Genomic DNA, 20,476 nt, shown 5'->3' on the forward strand with positions numbered 1-20,476 from the left:
TGGTGTAGTGGTTAGCGCTGTCGCCTCACAGCAAGAAGGTCCGGGTTCGAGCCCCGTGGCCGGCGAGGGCCTTTCTGTGTGGAGTTTGCATGTTCTCCCCGTGTCCGCGTGGGTTTCCTCCGGGTGCTCCGGTTTCCCCCACAGTCCAAAGACATGCAGGTTAGGTTAACTGGTGACTCTAAATTGACCGTAGGTGTGAATGAGAGTGTGAATGGTTGTCTGTGTCTATGTGTCAGCCCTGCGATGACCTGGCGACTCGTCCAGGGTGTACCCCGCCTTTCGCCTGTAGTCAGCTGGGATAGGCTCCAGCTTGCCTGCGACCCTGTAGAAGGATAAAGCGGCTAGAGATAATGAGATGAGAAGTTGTAAAATGAATAGAAAATATAGTCAACATTTTTCTGGCCATTTTGAGCATTTAATCGACCCCACAAATGTGATGCTCCAGAAACTCAATCTGCTCAAAGGAAGGTCAGTTTTATAGCTTCTCTAAAGAGCTCAACTGTTTTCAGCTGTGCTAACATGATTGTACAAGGGTTTTCTAATCATCCATTAGCCTTCTGAGGCAATGAGCAAACACATTGTACCATTAGAACACTGGAGTGAGAGTTGCTGGAAATGGGCCTCTATACACCTATGGAGATATTGCACCAAAAACCAGACGTTTGCAGCTAGAATAGTCATTTACCACATTAGCAATGTATAGAGTGGATTTCTGATTAGTTTAAAGTGATCTTCATTGAAAAGAACAGTGCTTTTCTTTCAAAAATAAGGACATTTCAAAGTGACCCCAAACTTTTGAACGGTAGTGTAATTCCAGTGAAGAAAAATTCTTAATGCGACAGCAAAGACATTCTATACAACTGTGTTTCTCCAATTTTGTGGCAACCGTTCAGGGAAGAACCACATATGGGTGTGATGGTCATCCGTCCATATACTTTTGGTCATATAGTAGAACAGTGACGTTTAAATGCATTTACAGGCCAAGTCTCTTCTGTTGGAGTCCCCAGCGCTTCAAATATCTTTGTCAGCTGATCCAGGTCAGAATCTCCAGCCAGAAAGGGGAGCTTAAATATAAAAGATCAATTTAATACACTGAATAAAACACCTCCTCGGCATACACGTTTAGAGGTGAGTGCGTGTGAGATATGAAATACATTTCATAATGGTATGAAGAGCAAACGAGTATTTATTTTATTATTCATTTCTTGTTGCAAAATACCTCTCCTTATGTGAATATTTTTACTGTGCATTTTTAACCACTACTTTTATTTATAGCTCAACAATTTTTAGATTTCCTGCTTTATGCCAGAATGCAGCAAGTTCTTGAACCATCGTGAAGCTTGAATTATGTAAATATTATAAATAACAAAACACACATTTTTTTTTATTTATTTTAAAGCTCTGTCCATTTCATTTACTCAAAAACCTCATACTGTAAGCCCTCATCCTGCAATGCTGTTCAGACTGAATGAAGGCATTACAATATGCCTTTACAATGTATTCCAGTAATTACTGATTCAGTTAAATGCAGTTTCCCTTATAAATGACTAAAGATTAGAAGTTGGTCCAGGTGTAATTATAAATCACCATTATGGAGATTACAGGCTATAACGTAAGCATCCATCATGCTAAAACGTGATATGCTGTAACAAATAAGAACAAGAACGTCCATAAACACCCTGAGACTTACCCGGAGTAGGAGCTCTGCAAGTATGCAGCCCACTGCCCACATGTCCACACCCACTCCATACATCCTGGCCCCGAAGAGCAGCTCTGGGGCCCGGTACCATCTGAAAACATGAATTTAATGTGATCCAATTGGACTTTATTCGCAGCACAGATATAAACATCAAGTACGGTTTAAACGAGATCAACTGTGAGCTACTGCTCACGTACGTATCCCCCCGCTCTCACTTATCAGAACGCGAGCAATCAAAGGAATAGGAGACTTATTATGAATGTTGACTTCAATAAATAATTAACCCTGAAACAAGTAAGAAACAAACAGGGATTTCAAATAGCATCCTGGTAAACTGTCATTCTGAAATAGCATTTTGCTTCTTGAAATAGCATCAAAATCCACCCTGTATGTTTCGTAAATACGTTCAGTCGGTAAACAGGAAGTCGATGTGCGACAGACCTGAAAACGGTATATATGGTATAGAACCCCAAGCTGAAGCTTGGCACCAAATATCAAGCAGTTGTGATTTGTAGTTGCGGAGAAAAGTGTTACAAAAATTTTGTAAATCCACGCTATATGCTTCGCAAATACATTCAGTCGGTAAACAGGAAGTTGATGTGCGACAGATCTGAAAACAGTATACATGGTATAGAACCCCAAGCTGAAGCTCGGCACCAAATATCAAGCAGTTGTGATTTGTAATTGCTGAGAAAAGCGTTATGAAAATTTTGTAAATCCACGCTGTGTGTTTCGTAAATACGTTCAGTCGGTCAACAGGATGTCGATGTGCGACAAACCTCATCTCATCTCATTATCTCTAGCCGCTTTATCCTGTTCTACAGGGTCGCAGGCAAGCTGGAGCCTATCCCAGCTGACTACGGGCGAAAGGCGGGGTACACCCTGGACAAGTCGCCAGGTCATCACAGGGCTGACACATAGACACAGACAACCATTCACACTCACATTCACACCTACGGTCAATTTAGAGTCACCAGTTAACCTAACCTGCATGTCTTTGGACTGTGGGGGAAACCGGAGCACCCGGAGGAAACCCACACGGACACGGGGAGAACATGCAAACTCCACACAAAGGCCCTCGCCGGCCCCGGGGCTCGAACCCAGGACCTTCTTGCTGTGAGGTGACAGCGCTAACCACTACACCACCGTGCCGCCCCTGCGACAAACCTGAAAACGGTATATATGGTATAGAACCCCAAGCTGAAGCTCGGCACCAAATATCAAGCAGTTGTGATTTGTAGTTGCTGAGAAAAGTGTTACGAAAATTTTGTAAATCCATGCTATATGCTTCATAAATACATTCAGTCGGTAAACAGGAAGTCGACGTGCAACAGACCTGAAAACGGTATAGAACTCCAAAGCTGAAGTTTGGTACCAAGTGGCTATGATTTGTGGTTGCTGATAAAAAGGGTGTTTCGGACGGATGGAAACACGGAGATACGGACGGGCGGAGGTAAACCAGTATACCCCCGCTCCGTAATAAAGTGCTGTCTTCACATGTGTCAATGTGGAAGTAAAAATAGGTCTCTTTATAAAATAAATCAGAAATGTTAGTTACTTTGATAACCCTGACTTGGTCATGTGTAGACTTGGTCATGTGTATACCTGGTCACTACTTGATGTGTATAAACTCTGTTAGGACTTCCAAAGGCTTTTGCCAATCCAAAATCAGCAAGCTTCAGAACACCAGATTCATCGAGCAGTAAATTGTTTGGCTTCAAATCCTGGAAGAGCAGACAGAAATTAGTTACAAGTGGTACATTGTAAAAAGTGTATGAGGGGGAACATCACGAGATAATGATCAAATGTGTGTGTGACGGGTGCGCGATGTGGCCTGACATGAAGCAGAGCAAGTTACGACCCTGAAGTTGAATACTACAGTACAACAGCATGTCCCAAAGTATTATATTACTGCAAATTTTCTTGTGATTACAATTTAAGAAAACATGATGAGTAACTTTTTCAGCACATACGCACATACATTTGGGTATCTGGAGAGCCTACCCATCCACAAACTCTGAAAGAAGACACTCAGGCAGTTCCTTTTGTGCTCCCCATTACAGAAAACATGAGCTTCAACAAGCCGTTCAGAGTTCCCTCCCCTTTCTATGTCACAAGAGGAGCTCATTAGAATTATACCACCTCCTCATTGGAGTATCTCCACAGGGCACGGTGCTGGCCCCTCTTCTCTTCACCCTGTACACTGCGGACTTCTGCTACAACTTGGAGCTGTGTGACATTCAGAAGTTCACCGATGACACAGCCATCGTGGGGTGTATCGGGGATGAGAGACAGGAGGAGTACAGGAGCCTGGTGAGGGACTTTGCCGTTTGGTGCAACAGGAACCATCTGCAGCTCAACACCTCGAAGACCAAGGAGCTGGTCATTGACTTTGGGAGGTCCAGACCAAGGTCACGACCAGTTCTGATCGAGGGAGTCGAGGTGGAGGCTGTGGATTCCTACAAGCACCTCAGGCTGTGGCTGGACAGCAAGCTGGACTGGACTTGCAACACCAACCATCTGTACAGGAAGGGACAGAGCAGGCTATACTTCCTGAGGAGGCTGCGGTCCTTTAACATCTGCAGGAACTCCTGTGGGTGTTTTATCAGTCCGTGGTCACCAGTGCCCTGTTTTACACCGTGGTGTGCTCGGGGGGCAGCACATCCAGGCTGGACAAACTGATCAGGCGGGCCGGCTCTGTGGTCGGCCTGAAGCTGGACTCTCTGGTGACGGTGGCAGAGAAGAGGTCTATGGACAAACTACTGAACATCATGGACGATGCCAGTCACCCTCTGTACACCGTCATCAGCAACCAGAGGAGCCTGTTCAGTGACCGAATGCTCCTTCCCAAGTGCAGGACGAACAAACTTAAAAAGGGCAATTCCATGTAAATGTCAACCTCACCATGCAAAAATAAAGCAACATGTAATACATCAAAACCACTCCCAGAGATATCACCTAGGCCTGTATTTTACAGATGTGAATAAGTTGAACCAATTTGTAACCAACCTAATATGTCACTGTCAGTCTTTCTTTCTTATAATGTAAACCCCAAGCTAAAATCAACTTTGATCATGTACAATTCTATATTATTGCCACAAGCCACAGAAATGTATGCTAAAATCCACAAAACAGCAAAACAATAGCCATCCTAAATATTATTTAAGAACTTTGATAGTTTTAGCTGATATTTAGAGAGTTTTTCAAAGGGTTATGGTGGTTAAATTGCTGATTTTCTAAGCATATGCCATGTCTATTTCAGACGCGTCACATCCATAACGGAATTTCGTCACATCCATAACGCTGACTTTTCCTTCCGAAACTCTGCATGAAATACAAAATATTTTAAACAAAGATTTTTTAATATTCACCTTGGACCCCTCTATCAAATGGATATCTCCATTTCGACATTAGGTTTACGATTTCACAGAGTTTGATAAAAATGTACAGTCACCCAAGAAAAGTGATACTTTTTCTGTCACATCCATAACGCATCTTTTATTGGCATTTTCTGGCATGCCCTAGATGTACTATGGGAATTGTTCTTGTTCTATCACTTCTCCAGTATGGTACAGCCTTAAAATATGCAACACCTGTTTAAATACTGGGAGACAATAAAACATGCACTGGGTCATTTGTTGCCATTTTGAGTTCAAGTGTCACGTCCATAACGCTGGAATTGCTCAAAACTCCTTTGTCCCTCACGCCATCAGACTGTACAACTCCTCTCTGGGGGGGAGCAGGGGGAACAGGAGGACAGAGGACAGGAAGGAGCAGTAGCCTAGCCTAACTAAAAGCAATACTGGACAATGTGCAATATAAATATGCTCTCCTGCTCGCCTTTTTTTTTTTCCTTCATATCTTATTTTTTATATTTGTGTAAATACTTAATGTATCTAGAAGTTTTCTCTGTTTTCTATTCTCTGTTTATCCTGTAATGATGCTGCTGGAATTTTAATTTCCCTGACGGAACCCGCCCAAAGGGATCAATAAAGTTTTATCTAATCTAATCTAATCTAATCTAAAATCATGGCTTGAGAACTGCCTCTGCAAATTAATATTCATGAGGAAAGAGCTACCTGATTGGTCAGCAGAAGAGAAGGGTGGGGTGAGCTGTGTCTCATTATCATTTAAAGGAACAGGCGCTCAAAATCGGCGGTTTCGAACAGGGCTGTTTAGACAGGGTGAGAAGGGAGCTGAGGTGCTTTATCTTTGTGGTATTTTGACCAAAGCATTTCACAGACATTTCGTTAAGACCTCAGGGAACGGTGCAAACTTGTGGAAAAGGGGTAGAACGTGTCACCTTTAAGGAATGACAATATTTACATTTAATGTTGAACATCTGCAAAACAAGTTAGTCCTGGACCTTCCCTCACCAGCCTGTCCCGTTTTCTCTCTTGGAGTTAAGGAAAAAGCAGCTTTTAATTGAGAAACCACAAAGTGCAAGGTCTTCTCTCCTGAAGACTTTCCGCTGATGGGACAGCCTTACAGTGGTGCTTGAAAGTTTGTGAACCCTTTAGAATTTTCTATATTTCTGCATAAATATGACCTAAAATCATCAGATTTTCACACAAGTCCTAAAAGTAGATAAAGAGAACCCAGTTAAACAAATGAGACAAAAATATTATACTTGGTCATTTATTTATTGAGGAAAATGACCCAATATTACATATCTGTCAGTGGTAAAAGTATGTGAACCTCTAGGATTAGCAGTTAATTTGAAGGTGAAATTAGACTCAGGTGTTTTCAATCAATGGGATGACAATCAGGTGTGAGTGGGCACCCTGTTTTATTTAAAGAACAGGGATCTATCAAAGTCTGATCTTCACAACACGTTTGTGGAAGTGTATCATGGCGCGAACAAAGGAGATTTCTGAGGACCTCAGAAAAAGCGTTGTTGATGCTCATCAGGCTGGAAAAGGTTGCAAAACCATCTCTAAAGAGTTTGGACTCCACCAATCCACAGTCAGACAGATTGTGTACAAATGGAGGAAATTCAAGACCACTGTTACCCTCCCCAGGAGTGGTCGACCAACAAAGATCACTCCAAGAGCAAGGTGTGTAATAGTCGGCGAGGTCACAAAGGACCCCAGGGTAACTTCTAAGCAACTGAAGGCCTCTCTCACATTGGCTAATGTTAATGTTCATGAGTCCACCATCAGGAGAACACTGAACAACAATGGTGTGCATGGCAGGGTCGCAAGGAGAAAGCCACTGCTCTCCACAAAGAACATTGCTGCTCATCTGCAGTTTGCTAAAGTTCATGTGGACAAGCCAGAAGGCTATTGGAAAAAATGTTTTGTGGACAGATGAGACCAAAATAGAACTTTTTGGTTTAAATGAGAAGCATTATATGTGGAGAAAAGAAAAACACTGCATTCCAGCATAAGAACCTTATCCCATCTGTGAAACATGGTGGTGGTAGTATCATGGTTTGGGCCTGTTTTGCTGCATCTGGGCCAGGACGGCTTGCCATCATTGATGGAACAATGAATTCTGAATTATACCAGCAAATTCTAAAGGAAAATGTCAGGACATCTGTCCATGAACCGAGTCTCAAGAGAAGGTGGGTCATGCAGCAAGACAACGGCCCTAAGCACACAAGTCGTTCTACCAAAGAATGGTTAAAGAAGAATAAAGTTAATGTTTTGGAATGGCCAAGTCAAAGTCCTGACCTTAATCCAATGGAAATGTTGTGGAAGGACCTGAAGCGTGCAGTTCATGTGAGGAAACCCACCAACATCCCAGAGTTGAAGCTGTTCTGTACGGAGGAATGGGCTAAAATTCCTCCAAGCCGGTGTACAGGACTGATCAACAGTTACCGCAAATGTTTAGTTGCAGTTATTGCTGCACAAGGGGGTCACACCAGATACTGAAAGCAAAGGTTCACATACTTTTGCCACTCACAGATATGTAATATTGGGTCATTTTCCTCAATAAATAAATGACCAAGTATAATATTTTTGTCTCATTGTTTAACTGGGTTCTCTTTATCTACTTTTAGGACTTGTGTGAAAATCTGATGTTGTTTTCGGTCATATTTATGCAGAAATATAGAAAATTCTAAAGGGTTCACAAACTTTCAAGCACCACTGTACTTCTGACTGTGGAGACTCCTTCCCAGAACGTTTCCAAGCTTCACCATATCAATGATTACATAAATCATAACATACAACACACTGTGCCATTATATAAAAAGAAAAAAAAGTCCCCGTGTATGAGCTGTTGCTATAGAAACAATATTAGAATGAGCGCATTAATAATAACATATTGTTCAGGTTACAAACAGAACTACATGTGCCATCATACGAAAACAATGCACACGTTCTGACTAGGGTTGCCACCATTCAGAAATGAAAATAAGGGACGCCCACCACAGCTCCTTGGGGCCATGACCACCACAGGCATGACTCCCATGGGGTGGGGTGCCCGCAGCAGTGGTATATTTTATTTATTTATTTAAAATATATTTTTTGGGCTTTTTTCACCTTTATTGGATAGGACAGCGTAGAGACAGGAAAAGAGTGGGAGAGAGAGACGGGGAGGGATCGGGAAATGACCTCGGGCCGGAATCGAACCCAGGTCCCCGGATTTATGGTATGGCGCCTTATCCACCTGAGCCACCACACCCCCGGTATGTTTTATTTTGTAGGTGTTTTTAGTAAAGGGGTGATCAAGAAAGCTAATAATATAAACACACTAATAAAATTAAATTTTTAATCTAGGAAATGTATTTATTTGTTTGTTACTATTATAATATACCATACGCCACTGAAAACACTCACCGACAGACTTTACAGTTTGCTCTGCAGTCGTCTCCACTCACGCTGTCCAGCCAAGGATGTGCCTCTTCCCACTCACGTCTGTATTTTTGTAAGCGTTTACGCTTTTGAGGACGTGGTGGAGTCCCGGGTGCAGCAGACATTTTTAAAAGGCCCGGGTTTTTTGAGCAGTGCCGGTGTGTGTTGTCTGTCTCTAGGCAACCGTGACAGCGCCACACGCAGTGACGCAGGCAGCCAGGCACAGACGCACAGAGCGTGACACAGAGGGGAGGGGTTTGTGTCCTGGGTAGATCTCGCAACGGAGTATTTCCTGTTTTATTTTGTTCATTATTGTTAGATTTAGTGTTGATGTGTGTGAGACAGACATGTGTATTGGACATTTATGAAAATACGGAACAAATCGCGTCCCGTATCGGTTCAATACGGGACACAAGATTTAATTGCCAAATAAAGGACGGTTCCGTATTTTACGGGACGGGTGGCAACCCTAGTTCTGACCAATCGGATTCAAGCATTCAAATGTAATGGTATAAATGAGCTCATGTGGTCTAGAATAACGTTAGGAAATAGGGTTGTGTGCAGCGTCCATCACACAAGCTCCCTGTATAGAAGGGACGCAGTAATATAACCCTGTGATTTAATGCTGAAACGTCTGTCAGAGCTGCCATTACAGAAAATGAATCAACACCTTCTGACCAATCAGATTCGAGAACTCAACAGTGCAATGGTATAGAGCGGAGAGTTTTAATAAACTGATGTGCTGACCCTGTGGAGGATCCAGTGATGGTGCAAGTACTCCAGACCCTGCAGTGTCATCAGGATGTAGGCTTTAATGTTGGCTGGCGTCAGCACAAGACTCGTGTCCTTTATGATAACCTGAAACACAAACGCATTAGAATGATATTCTGCACATCTGTGTTTTAAAACAGAGGGGAAAAATGTTTTGTTGAAAAGCACATTTATAAACTGGCTCCATTAGAAAAATCTAAAACGCTCTCTATTATTATACATACAGGACACTTTTTCAATGGAATAAAAACACGTATTCTATTCCCTTCTAGTGGGTTTATTGATGACGTGCAATATTATCGCTTATCCTCAATGTGTTATGCCTCTCTCCCCGATGGAGAATGACTGTGCAATATTGTTATAATATTGCACGTTGTCAAGCCAACACGACGTCACACGCAAAGATCCAATGACAAAACTTTGCTGCTGTGCATGCGCACAATCATTTATTTGTCATCCGGGAAAGAGAGAAGACGGGGTTAATTCAGTGTGAGGTTTAAAGGAGTACGCCACCCCCAGGTGAAATTGAGTCAGTCCCTGCAGTCCCTAGAGTTGGAGGAGTGAGCCAAAGCGTTTTGTAGCCGACCCAGCCATTGCCCTGATCTAGAAACGCCCCGGTTAGCTTTAGCTTAGCGTAGTCGCTGTAATCCGGCGTGTCCAGCTAGCATGTCATTGCAAAAGTGAATCAAATAACTCAAGATTTTTTATAATTATTTCTCATGACCTGTACATTCACATCGAGTACACATATCAATGCAAATTAACACGAAGGGATTTACTAGACCAATTTATATCTGGAACTATTTTCGGCCACAGCACAGACAAAGCACCGCTGCAGGCGCAAAGACACCACGCAGCACCACAACTTCCGTCAATACACCTGTTGCGGCACATCAGGGAAAAAAGGACAAAAAAGGATACCGGTAAACCCACTGAACTTTTTTATATGCAAACGCTGCGCTCGCAGTAATCCGTGGGCATGAGAAATGCTTGTTTCCTACCTGTGTTTGGTTTAAACTTTCTTTCTCAGTGGCGTGCAGTAAAATATCTTCAGTTAAAGTGCACAAACTGCCTGTTAAAGGGCTAATGGTTAGAAGTAAATCATTCTTGGTTTAAAACTGGTTTTCTGTTCACTTATATTTGCTCAGCAACATATTACCTGAATGATTAAAAATGGTTAAAATATACTTAATTTACCTTATACATAAATATTTATATATTGTTGCCTAATTAACTTGGGCTTTGTAGAAAAACAGGCATTTATTCATGCATACTTTGTTGTAGGAAAACAGGCATTTATTCATACATTTATTTTTATGTTTGTATGTTTAAAGGTTTTTCATCTTCAAGCTTCTACTTCTGATTCTACTTCTGATTCTGGTTCTGCTTCTACCTTTTCTTCTGGAAAAACCCACTACTACCACAATTCTACTATAACGTCAGTTCCACTGAAAACCAATAAAATACAAGACGAGTGGAATCCTGTGTCCGAGTCCTACCCTTTCAAGTGTGGGAAAGCCTGATGCTCACATACACTTGACAGTGAAAAACCTGTGAACTTAGTAGTCACGCTGGTGTATTGACGGAAGTTGAGGGTTTTCAGGTGCTGCGTGGTGTCTTTGCGCCTGCAGCGGTGCATTGCCTGTGCTGTGGCCGAAAATAGTTCCAGATATAAATTGGTCTAGTAAATCCCTTCGTGTTAATTTGCATTGAGATGTGTACTCGATGTGAATGTACAGGTCATGAGAAATAATTATAAAAAATCTTGAGTTATTTGATTCACTTTTGCAACGACATGCTAGCTGGACACGCCGGATTACAGCGACTACGCTAAGCTAAAGCTAACCGGGGCGTTTCTAGATCAGGGCAATGGCTGGGTCGGCTACAAAACGCTTTGGCTCACTCATCCAACTCTAGGGACTGCAGGGACTGACTCAATTTCACCTGGGGGTGGCGTATTCCTTTAAGCACTAAATAAATAAACTGAAACTAAAGACATGTTGAGCACCTGAAAGGCTACCAAAACTTCATTATATATTCTTCACAAGAGAAAAACACACCAACGGTCATCGAAAAACTGGAAGAGAGACACGTCGGAGATGTAAAACTTCCGCGCTAGTGAGTGACTCGTGGTTTGTTCACGAACATGATGGCGAGATTTGCTTCATTAAAAGCGGAAGATTTAAAAAGAAAAGACGCGCTGAACACCCGAAAGGCTACAAAAACTTCCCTGGATATTCTTCACAAGAGAAACATACCAACGGACATCGAAAAACTGGAAGAGAGAGCAATAGTGGAAATATTGTCAAAGTTCTACTTGGAAATCTACCAATTAGATAACTTTCTGTTGTCAGACGTAATAACGGAGCGCCATACTTAAGAGAATATTGTAACGCATCAACCTAAATTTTCATGGCTTTTGCGACCTATTCATTGTACCACCACAGGGAACCCGATCCTAAGTGCAAGGCAACGCATCTCAAACACTTGACCACTGGAGAACGAAATTTGTATCTTTATTTACAGAAGATAGATGGGTTTTTAATCCAGCGCCAATTTTTAGATTTGCTTTTTACAAAAAGTTGGAATGACTTCCAAACCCATCTTACAGAAAATATTGATGATAATTTTTTTTTTTTCATCACGGGCAACATATTTGTATTGCATGCTTTTTTTTTTGTCCCCTGAACAATTTCTTACAGACAATGCAGCAGTTTACGGACGTGAAATACGACACGACACTATTCGATGGTTCACGTGCTCCAATATTCTATTCAGGTTAATTTTGTGCCCTTGCAAATACAGTGGTGCTTGAAAGTTTGTGAACCCTTTTAGAAAATTCTAAAGGGTTCACAAACTTTCAAGCACCACTGTACTTTTCTCATACACTCCTCAGGAGCTCTGCTTTTAGGCGGTGTCGAAATATCTATAATAATAAAGCCTCTCGAAACAAAAAAAGTGGCAAAAAACGAAAAGTTGTCTTCATACTTTTTCTATGAACAACTTGCTAAATATAAAGAGGGTTATATTTTATCATCACGTCACTTGGCTGTTTTTAGAATCTATCCTCTAAATTAATAATAACGACTTGGCTGAAGTGATAAAGGTAGCTACATTGATTTTTAAAGTGCTAATAGGAAACCATCTGCTTTTCCTGCCCTCTGATTTTACTTACTGCTGCTCAAATCCAATTAGGCTGAAGTCTGAGAAGGCCATTTTCTGATGTGATTATAGCAGAGCCAGAGACATTTAGGATGCCTAATTAGTTGTCATGCAAAGAGACACTGTTGGGGGGGGGGGGGGGGGGGGCGGCGGTATTGATTACCTCTAGGTCAGTCTCCATGTAGTCAAACACAAGACTAATGTTGGATTTGTGTCCGAAGGCATCAAGGAGCTGCAGAAATGCGAAAAGATTATGAGGCTTCATAAGAGAGAGAGAAAAAAAAAAAACACACACACCATATGTAGGTAAAATGTGACACATACTGTACAAAATTACATCAAAACCCAGGAACTTTGATATGATATCCACTCACTGCATACTTCTTTAGGAACACTATATGAAATACTGGGCAGGACCTCCCTTTATGCTCAAAACAGCCTCAATGCTTTACGGCGGGGATTCCTCAAGATGCTGGAAACATTCTTTTGAGATTCCGGAGCATGTTGGATCTCACAGATTTTTCAGGTGCACGTTCATGCTGTGAATCTCCCGTCCTACCACATCCCAAAGGTGTTCTATTGGAGTTGGATCCAGTGACTGGGAAGGCCACTGAAGAACTCATTTTCATGTTACCAGTTTGAGATGATTTTTTGGGACATGGTGCATTACATACTAGAAGTAGTCATTACAAGATGGTAAATTGTGGCCATGAAGGGATGCACAAGGTCAGCAACGATACCCAAATAGTCTGTGGCATTCAAGCAGTGATTATCAGGCCCAAAGTGTGCCACGAATACATTCCCCACACCATTACACCACCTCCACCAGCCTGGACTGTTGACACAAGGCAGGTTGGGTCCATGGATTCATGCTGTCGGTGCCAATTTCTAACCCCATCAAGAGTCATCAGACCAGGCTACATTTTCCAGTCTTGACCTGTCCAGTTTTGGCGAGCCGGTGCCCACTGCAGCCTCAGCTTCATCTTCTTGATGTGGTCTTCTGCGGTTGTAGCCCATCTGCCTCAAGGTTCAACATGATGTGCATTCTGTGATGCTTTTCTGCTCACCACAGTGTACAGAGTGGTTACTGGAATTGCTGTAGCCCAGGGGTGGGCAATTATTTTTTTCATGGGGCCACACAGGGCCGGCTCTAGGTCTTTGGCTGCCCTAGGCGAGATTGAGTTTTGCCCCCCCCCAAGAAAAAAAAAACCCTCTAATAACATCTAAATAACACTTTAATCTAATCTATTCTATTACTATTAAACAATGTACAGTGCATGGACAATAAACAAGAAGTCATTTATCTTTTTCATTATTGTTATTATTGTTATCATTATTCACATAAAGTGTCACAAAGTAAAATGACCACACAAATTCAATACATATCTCCATATAATGGGCAAAAACTCTTCCGCACCCTGTTCAAAGTGTAGTGCATGGACAATAAACAAGAAATTATTTTTAGTTTCTTTTTTGCTATTAAAAGTTAAGTCATCTCTGAAGAATTAAATTAAATGAATAAAAAATTCTACAATTCTAAATTGTGCAAACTTAAGCACCCTGTTAGGACATCAATGGGCTGTATTTTCAAACAAAAGTGCTATTATGGGTACTTTGTTATTGAAGTAACATTACAATGGGACTCGTCTGGTCTTCCTAATGGCAAATTCCTTGATAATATCATCAAATGATATTTCTCTTGAGATCTCTTGGTTGATGCTCATCAGAGCAAGCCCATTCAGACGTTCTTGACTCATTGTTGACCTTAAGTATGTCTTCAGCAGTTTTAATTTTGAAAAGCTTCTTTCAGCAGAAGCTACTGTCACAGGTAGTGTTCAGCAGAGGTAAGGAGCGCGTATTTCTACATCCCCAGCCGCATCAGAGGTGTTGTAAAAAAGGTTTTCAACCTTTCATGAGCCAGGGCGCACTTTTTTCAATGAAAAAAAATCTCAAGGCACATCACCAATAGAAAATGTTGACTGAAACTAAAACGCTGTTGCCAATATTTACAATATACAGTCATTCTATAATTTTCCACGGTACACTTGGTGATCTCTCACGGCACACTAGTGTTCCGCGGTACTAGAGTTCGGCAGCACAGTGGTTGAAAACACTGTACACCACTGATGCACTTGGTAACATCTCCATTCAATAACTCCATCCCTCCTTTTTGGTGGGGTTTTGGTCGCCCTTGGCGCCCCTGGGCACACTTTGCGCTCTAGGCAATTGCCTAGGTCGCCTATAGCAATCGCCGGCGCTGACCACCACCACACCCCACCCCACCTTTTTTGACAAATCGCACCCTGACTACATGCTTTGCTGTACAATTAAATTAGGCTAAGACATTATAATGCTGACTCGTTTTCAGAATGGTGGAAATCATAAGCATAAGCTGCTAAGACTGGTAAGAGTATGGAAAAAACGAGGTTGCCTTACAAAAAATGTCATTTATTCAGTCAAATTTCCCAAAACAATGGTTAACAAAATGTGAATGTTTGTACCATTTTTTTCAGGTCACATTCACCCCAAAACACAATAAAGACATCACAATATTGTCTTTCTACTCCAAATATCAAGCAAGATACATCATATTATAATAATGATGCTCACATTTGTAGTCTAATCACCTCATTTGGTGTTTTTCAGTTTTTTATTTGTTCAGTGAGAGAAATCTAGTCTCTGTTGGTCTTTAACGAGTGCATCAGAGTCAGGTTGAACGTCTGAGGCGGAGATGCGAAGCACAGCTGACAGATGATCATCAGTCGATTCGGTGTAGGTATCAGATCTACAGATCGGCTCGGGCTCCGGCGCCTGCTGGTGACTTCACGCTATGTGATTGGCTGGACCGTCTGAAGGATGACGTACAAGTTTGTGGTTGGTCTGGACAAATTACGGTAGTAGTTATCGCGGGATTAGGTTTCGTGGGATTTCATGTCATGTTCATGTCGCGCGCATTGCGTTTTTGTTGAACACAACTTCAAAATAAAAGCAATGCACATTCAGTCCATGCATGAGGTAAAATTAGAAAATACGCTTATTTTGTAATTTCTAATTAACCTTACGCGGGCCGGTCAGAATGAACCAAAGGGCCGGATGCGGCCCGCGGGCCGGAAAATGCCCAGGTCTGCTGTAGCCTGTCTGGCCATTCTCTGTTGAGCCCTCATATGAACAAGGTGTTTCTGTCTGCAGAAGTGCTGCTCACTAGTGCATTTTCCTTTACTGCACCCTTCTGAGTAAACTCTAGAGACTGTTGTGCGTAAAAATCTTGGGAGATCGGCAGTTACAGAAATACTCAAACCAACCAGCCTAGTACCAATCACACCATGGTTAAAACCATGGAGATCTATGTGGCGGTGGGGGCGTGGCCGAGCAGCAGTTTGTGAATGGAGGGCGGGGCCAGGGAAGGTGAGTGGCAAAGTCAATACACCTGTTCCCAATTAACGTTGCGTCTGTGTATTTTGCAGTGACTGCAGAGAGTAGAAAAGGAGGGAGAGTGCGAAGAGAGCCCCAACCCGAGCACGTGTGTATGTGGAAAAAGCTGAAAAGCAATGTTGAAAATAAAAAAAGACTGCATGAACAGCATTTCCCGCCCGCCACGCTTCAGGATTCCACCCACTTCAGAGATTCACTACAATCACATTTATCCACATCCTGATGGCTGATGTGAACATTACCCGAAGCTGTTTGTTTTCGTTTATTGCCAGTTAAGCAGCTGTGGCTATTTCATGGCAAATACAGGTAATAAATTTAACTTGACATATTCAAAACCAACAATCAAATAAATAATTACATTAAATAAGTTTGTTCACATCAATACACTTTAAAAAGTTTAAAACCTTTAAAGGTGGGACCTTATTAAAAATATCAAATATAGTATGGTGTATTCAGACCAGGATAGTTCGATAGTTCACTTGCTTTGGTCCGAACCAAATGGTTTTTTTTATTTTTTCATTTTGGCGCGGTTCGCTTTCACACTATACATTTTAGTAAGCGGACCAAAATCTGTCAACAAAGCCACGCGCCCTGAGGTCGTTCAGCTATTGGTCAGAGACGACACGCGCACAAAGCGTTAAGTTCAAAAGTAGTCATGGAGGCTTTCCGTGCTGTTATTCTTTTTAATGTCATCAAAGCTATATGTTTTTTCCAGTTTTTACTGTTTTCACAATTGTGCGATTACTATGCTGTTGTACAAGTAATTTATCAACGACGACGACAAAGGGCAAGGCGGCTACGGAGGATAGCGCTGATGAGCGCACGTCATGTGACAGTTCTGGCTCTTCACGCAATAGATGAATTTCTTTTTTGCGTTGCTAGTACTGCCACTTTTTGAAAGAATGTCCCTGATTTTAATGTAGGTCTGACAGAGTTTCTTCACTTTTAGCCGACATTGTTCTGGGGAGCGCGTGAACCCCTTCTCCTTCATTTTCTCACTGAATACAGCAAACACGTCGGCATTTTTGTGTGTTCTCTCCATAAAGCTCAGCTATGTGGACATCTGCCCATATATCCACAAGGGTACGCGTTTCTTCCTCGGCCCACGTTTGCCCCCTACTCATTTTCTGTACTCTGTAGTCTAGCCTCCCACTGGTCTGAATGACTGAACGACTGTTGTAAGGTTCCCTTGACAACCGAAACAGTGTTTGCGCTTTGCGGTGGAGTGTCAAGACTCTGTTTCCCATAATGCTCGACAAACGACGGAAGCTCCCGAGGTACAAAAAAGCAAAACTGTCGGATTAGGTCCGGTCTGCTTTCACACCTCCAAAAGATCCGCACCAGGGTTCCTTTGGTCCGGACCGAGTCCGACCTTGCAGCTCGGTCTCGGTCCGCTTGTTTGGTCCGGACCAGAGTTCGGTGGTTTGTATTTAGACCAACCCAAAAGGTCCGGACCAAGGGAAATTTGGTTCGTTTGGTCCGGACCAAACAACGTAGGTGTGAATACGCCATAAAAAAATTTCTGTCTTTTTACTCTAAGGGCAGAGCAAGATAAAATATGCTTAATTGATAAGAGACTACCACAAAGATCACAAAGGGGAGGTTCACCTCCAGTTAATAAAAAAACATGGGTGAGTCTAGAATGTCCAATTCTACACCTTGTGTACACAACTTGATCATGTCTGCATGAAAATGACTGGGTTATCACTTGTTTCACTGTATTACATATGTCATGCAGCTTATTTCCAGCACATTCATCCCATTCGGCTTGCCATATTTCACTTATGTAAGAACAAAGCACAGGTTTAATGTCAGAGACAGGGATCTGGCATTGAGAAATGTCTTCATTCAGGGCTCCTTTAGCACCACTGACTACGTTTACATGCACATCCAAATCGAGCTGCTGTCGGTAATCGAGCTGAAGGTCCCAGCAGGGGTGCCAGAGAAATCCAATCCTACATGCACACAATGAAATCGGGCTATTGTGTGAGGTGCATTGTGCACCCGAGCCACAGGTGGCGCAACACGCCCCGTGTTGGTACACTTCCGGTTGTCGTCATGAAGAGCTATTCAAGAGTGTAAACAAAAGTTATCAGTTCCGTGTTCTCCATTGCGCATTTTTCTCCCGTCCATGAATTTTAATATATTCAACTCCTTAAGCTGAATGAGCATGAACTCTGTCTCCTCATTGCTCCAGAAGTGCACGTTTCTGCTTGCCTGTGGCAGTGGGGGCGTGGTCAAGCGCCGGTCTGTGACAGGAGGGCAGAGCCAGGGAAGGTGAGTGGCAGAATCACTTCACCTGACGGTAATTAACCTGTGTTTGTGTGTCTTCCCAGTAACCGCGCCCTATTTAAGGAGGCAGAGGGAGAGCAGAGGGGACAGCTCATCCCGGGACTAGAACACAGCGTGTGTGTGTTTGTTTTTCTCTCAAGAATAAAAGTAGGCTGTTAAACTGAAAAGTCTGACAATAAAAAGCCTATTAGTACCAGAAGCTTTGTCCTGCCGTCCTCTGTGCTCCACCCACACTTCAGAGAGCTCTACATCGCCATTTTCTCTTCTTCGTTTGTTCCTCCTGACCTCTTCTGCTGCTCGCTACTACTGTTGTCATGCCGACCGAGGCTGTTGTGTTTCCCGCTTGTGGTCTCGTCACTCGTCACTTCCGGAAGTAGCTCGACGACTAGCTCGATAGGGTATACATGCACAAAGTAGCTTGGCAGAAATCGCATAAACTAGGTCGTGTAGCTCGATTCCGAGAAATCAAGTTTGGTTCAATTTCAGCCAAATTAAAGGTGTATACATGGCATTTTGAACTTCGATTTCAGTCGAGCAACGGCAGAAATTCGATTCTCTCTATGTGCATGTAAACGTAGTGACTGTCTGCCTTTTCATTACCACTCAGACCCACGTGACCAGGGACCCAGAAAAAAATAATGTCCATGTTAAGTTTAGTTAGGTGATCCACTTTTTCAAGTATTTTGGTAATCAGGGGGTGATCAGTCTTTAAAAACTCCAATGCCTGAAGGCATGACCTAGTGTCTGTGCAAATTAAAGATTTTTGTTGATTGGACTCTTCTATGTATTCAAGGCTCAAGAGCAAGGCTTGGGCTTTGGCTGTAAAAATAGAGCACAGGTTTGGGATACGTATTCCACGCTGGTTAGAAGCGACTACCATTGCTGACGACACACAAGTATCCGTTTTTGAGCCATCAGTATAGATTGGGATGTGCAAAGGGAAGCGCTGTCTTACATCAAGGAAACGACTCTGGTACTCGCTTGGATGTGTGCTAGAGTTCTTTCTATGACTTAGGTCCTGCACAATTACAGGTTGTCTCAAGGTCCAAGGGGGAGTGGAACAGACATGTGAAGATTGCAGACTGTCCAGATCAATGTTCAAGTCCTCCAAGAAGGGTTGTATGCGTATTCCAAAAGGTCTGATAAACCTAGGTTTAGCTTCATAAAACTGCAAAAACTGGGGGTGAAAGACAGCACAGTAAGCAGGATTATTTTTGTTTGCTTTGAGTTTGATTGCATACTGTAGAGCAAGTTTTAAGCGCCTTAACTGAAGGGGGGGGGGGGGGGGGGGGGGGGTTCCTCTTGCCTCCACATACAGGCTCTGAACTGGTGAGGTTCTGAAGGCTCCCAAGACCAGTCTTAAGCCTTGATGATGCACAGTGTCCAGTGTCTGGATGTATGATTTCCTTGCTGATCCGTAGACAATGCTCCCATAGTCCAAACGGGACCTCACTAGTGCTCTGTAAAGACGCAGCAGCACAGTCCACTCTGCTCCCCACTTTGTCTTTGATAGAACTTTTAAAATATCCAAAGTTTTAAAACATCTCTTCTTGAGACATTTCATGTGTGGAATGAAAGATAATTTGTTATCAAAGGCAAGTCCAAGAAATTTAACTTCTTTCACCACTTGGATTGGTGCACCATCCATGTAGAGCAGAGGATCATGATATAATGATCCAAGTTGACAAAAATGAGTACAGACAGTTTTAGAGTTAGAAAACTTGAAGCCATTTTGAATCGACAAAGTACTGATCTTGTTTATGCATAATTGGAGCTGTCTCTCAATTGTACTCATATATTTTCCTCTGTAGCAGATACAGAGGTCATCGACATAAAGGCTGCAAAACAAATGTGGGCTGATTGCTTGTATGATACTATTGATTTTAACACTGAATAGAGTGACAGAGAGAATGCTGCCTTGAGGGACTCCTAGCTTTTGAAAATGTGGAGTTGAAAAAGTAGTACCCAGTTGGACCTGGAAACATCTGTTGGACAAAAAGTTTGAGATAAAAATGGGCAGATGGCCTCTGAATCCCATGCAGCACAGATCCTTAATGCCGCTTTTCCACTACCAACGCGGCTGAGTTGGGCTGAGCCGTGCCGTGCTGAGTTGGGCTGAGTCGAGCTGAGTGGGGCTGTTGGAGTTGCATTTCGACTACAACTGCGCTGAACCGTGCTGGCTGGAAGTGGGTGGACATATTGGGTGGAGTTAGCGAAAGTGGGTGGACGTCACGTGATGTCGTTAGGCGGCGCAAACAGTGACATCAGTGAGCTTTTAAGCGGTAGTCTCACGACCCGGATAGTAAACAATAAACATGGA

At 42.7% G+C, this 20,476-nt stretch overlaps 1 protein-coding gene across 3 annotated transcripts in view; it reads right to left on the reverse strand.

The window, feature by feature from the left end:
* The window catches only part of cdk7 (cyclin-dependent kinase 7), a 58,623-nt gene that overhangs the window by 15,550 nt on the left and 22,597 nt on the right, over nt 1-20,476 (reverse strand). For all 3 annotated transcript variants that reach the window (XM_060906991.1, XM_060906994.1, XM_060906992.1), the window contains exons 5-9: nt 12,596-12,664; nt 9,247-9,357; nt 3,305-3,423; nt 1,691-1,790; nt 978-1,064 (exon numbers count right to left, since the gene is read on the reverse strand). In XM_060906991.1, the coding sequence (XP_060762974.1) occupies nt 978-1,064; nt 1,691-1,790; nt 3,305-3,423; nt 9,247-9,357; nt 12,596-12,664 (486 nt within the window). The remainder of the gene's footprint in view (nt 1-977; nt 1,065-1,690; nt 1,791-3,304; nt 3,424-9,246; nt 9,358-12,595; nt 12,665-20,476) is intronic.

This window comes from Neoarius graeffei, chromosome 24 (genome assembly GCF_027579695.1).
Source record: "Neoarius graeffei isolate fNeoGra1 chromosome 24, fNeoGra1.pri, whole genome shotgun sequence".
Lineage (NCBI taxonomy): Eukaryota > Metazoa > Chordata > Actinopteri > Siluriformes > Ariidae > Neoarius > Neoarius graeffei.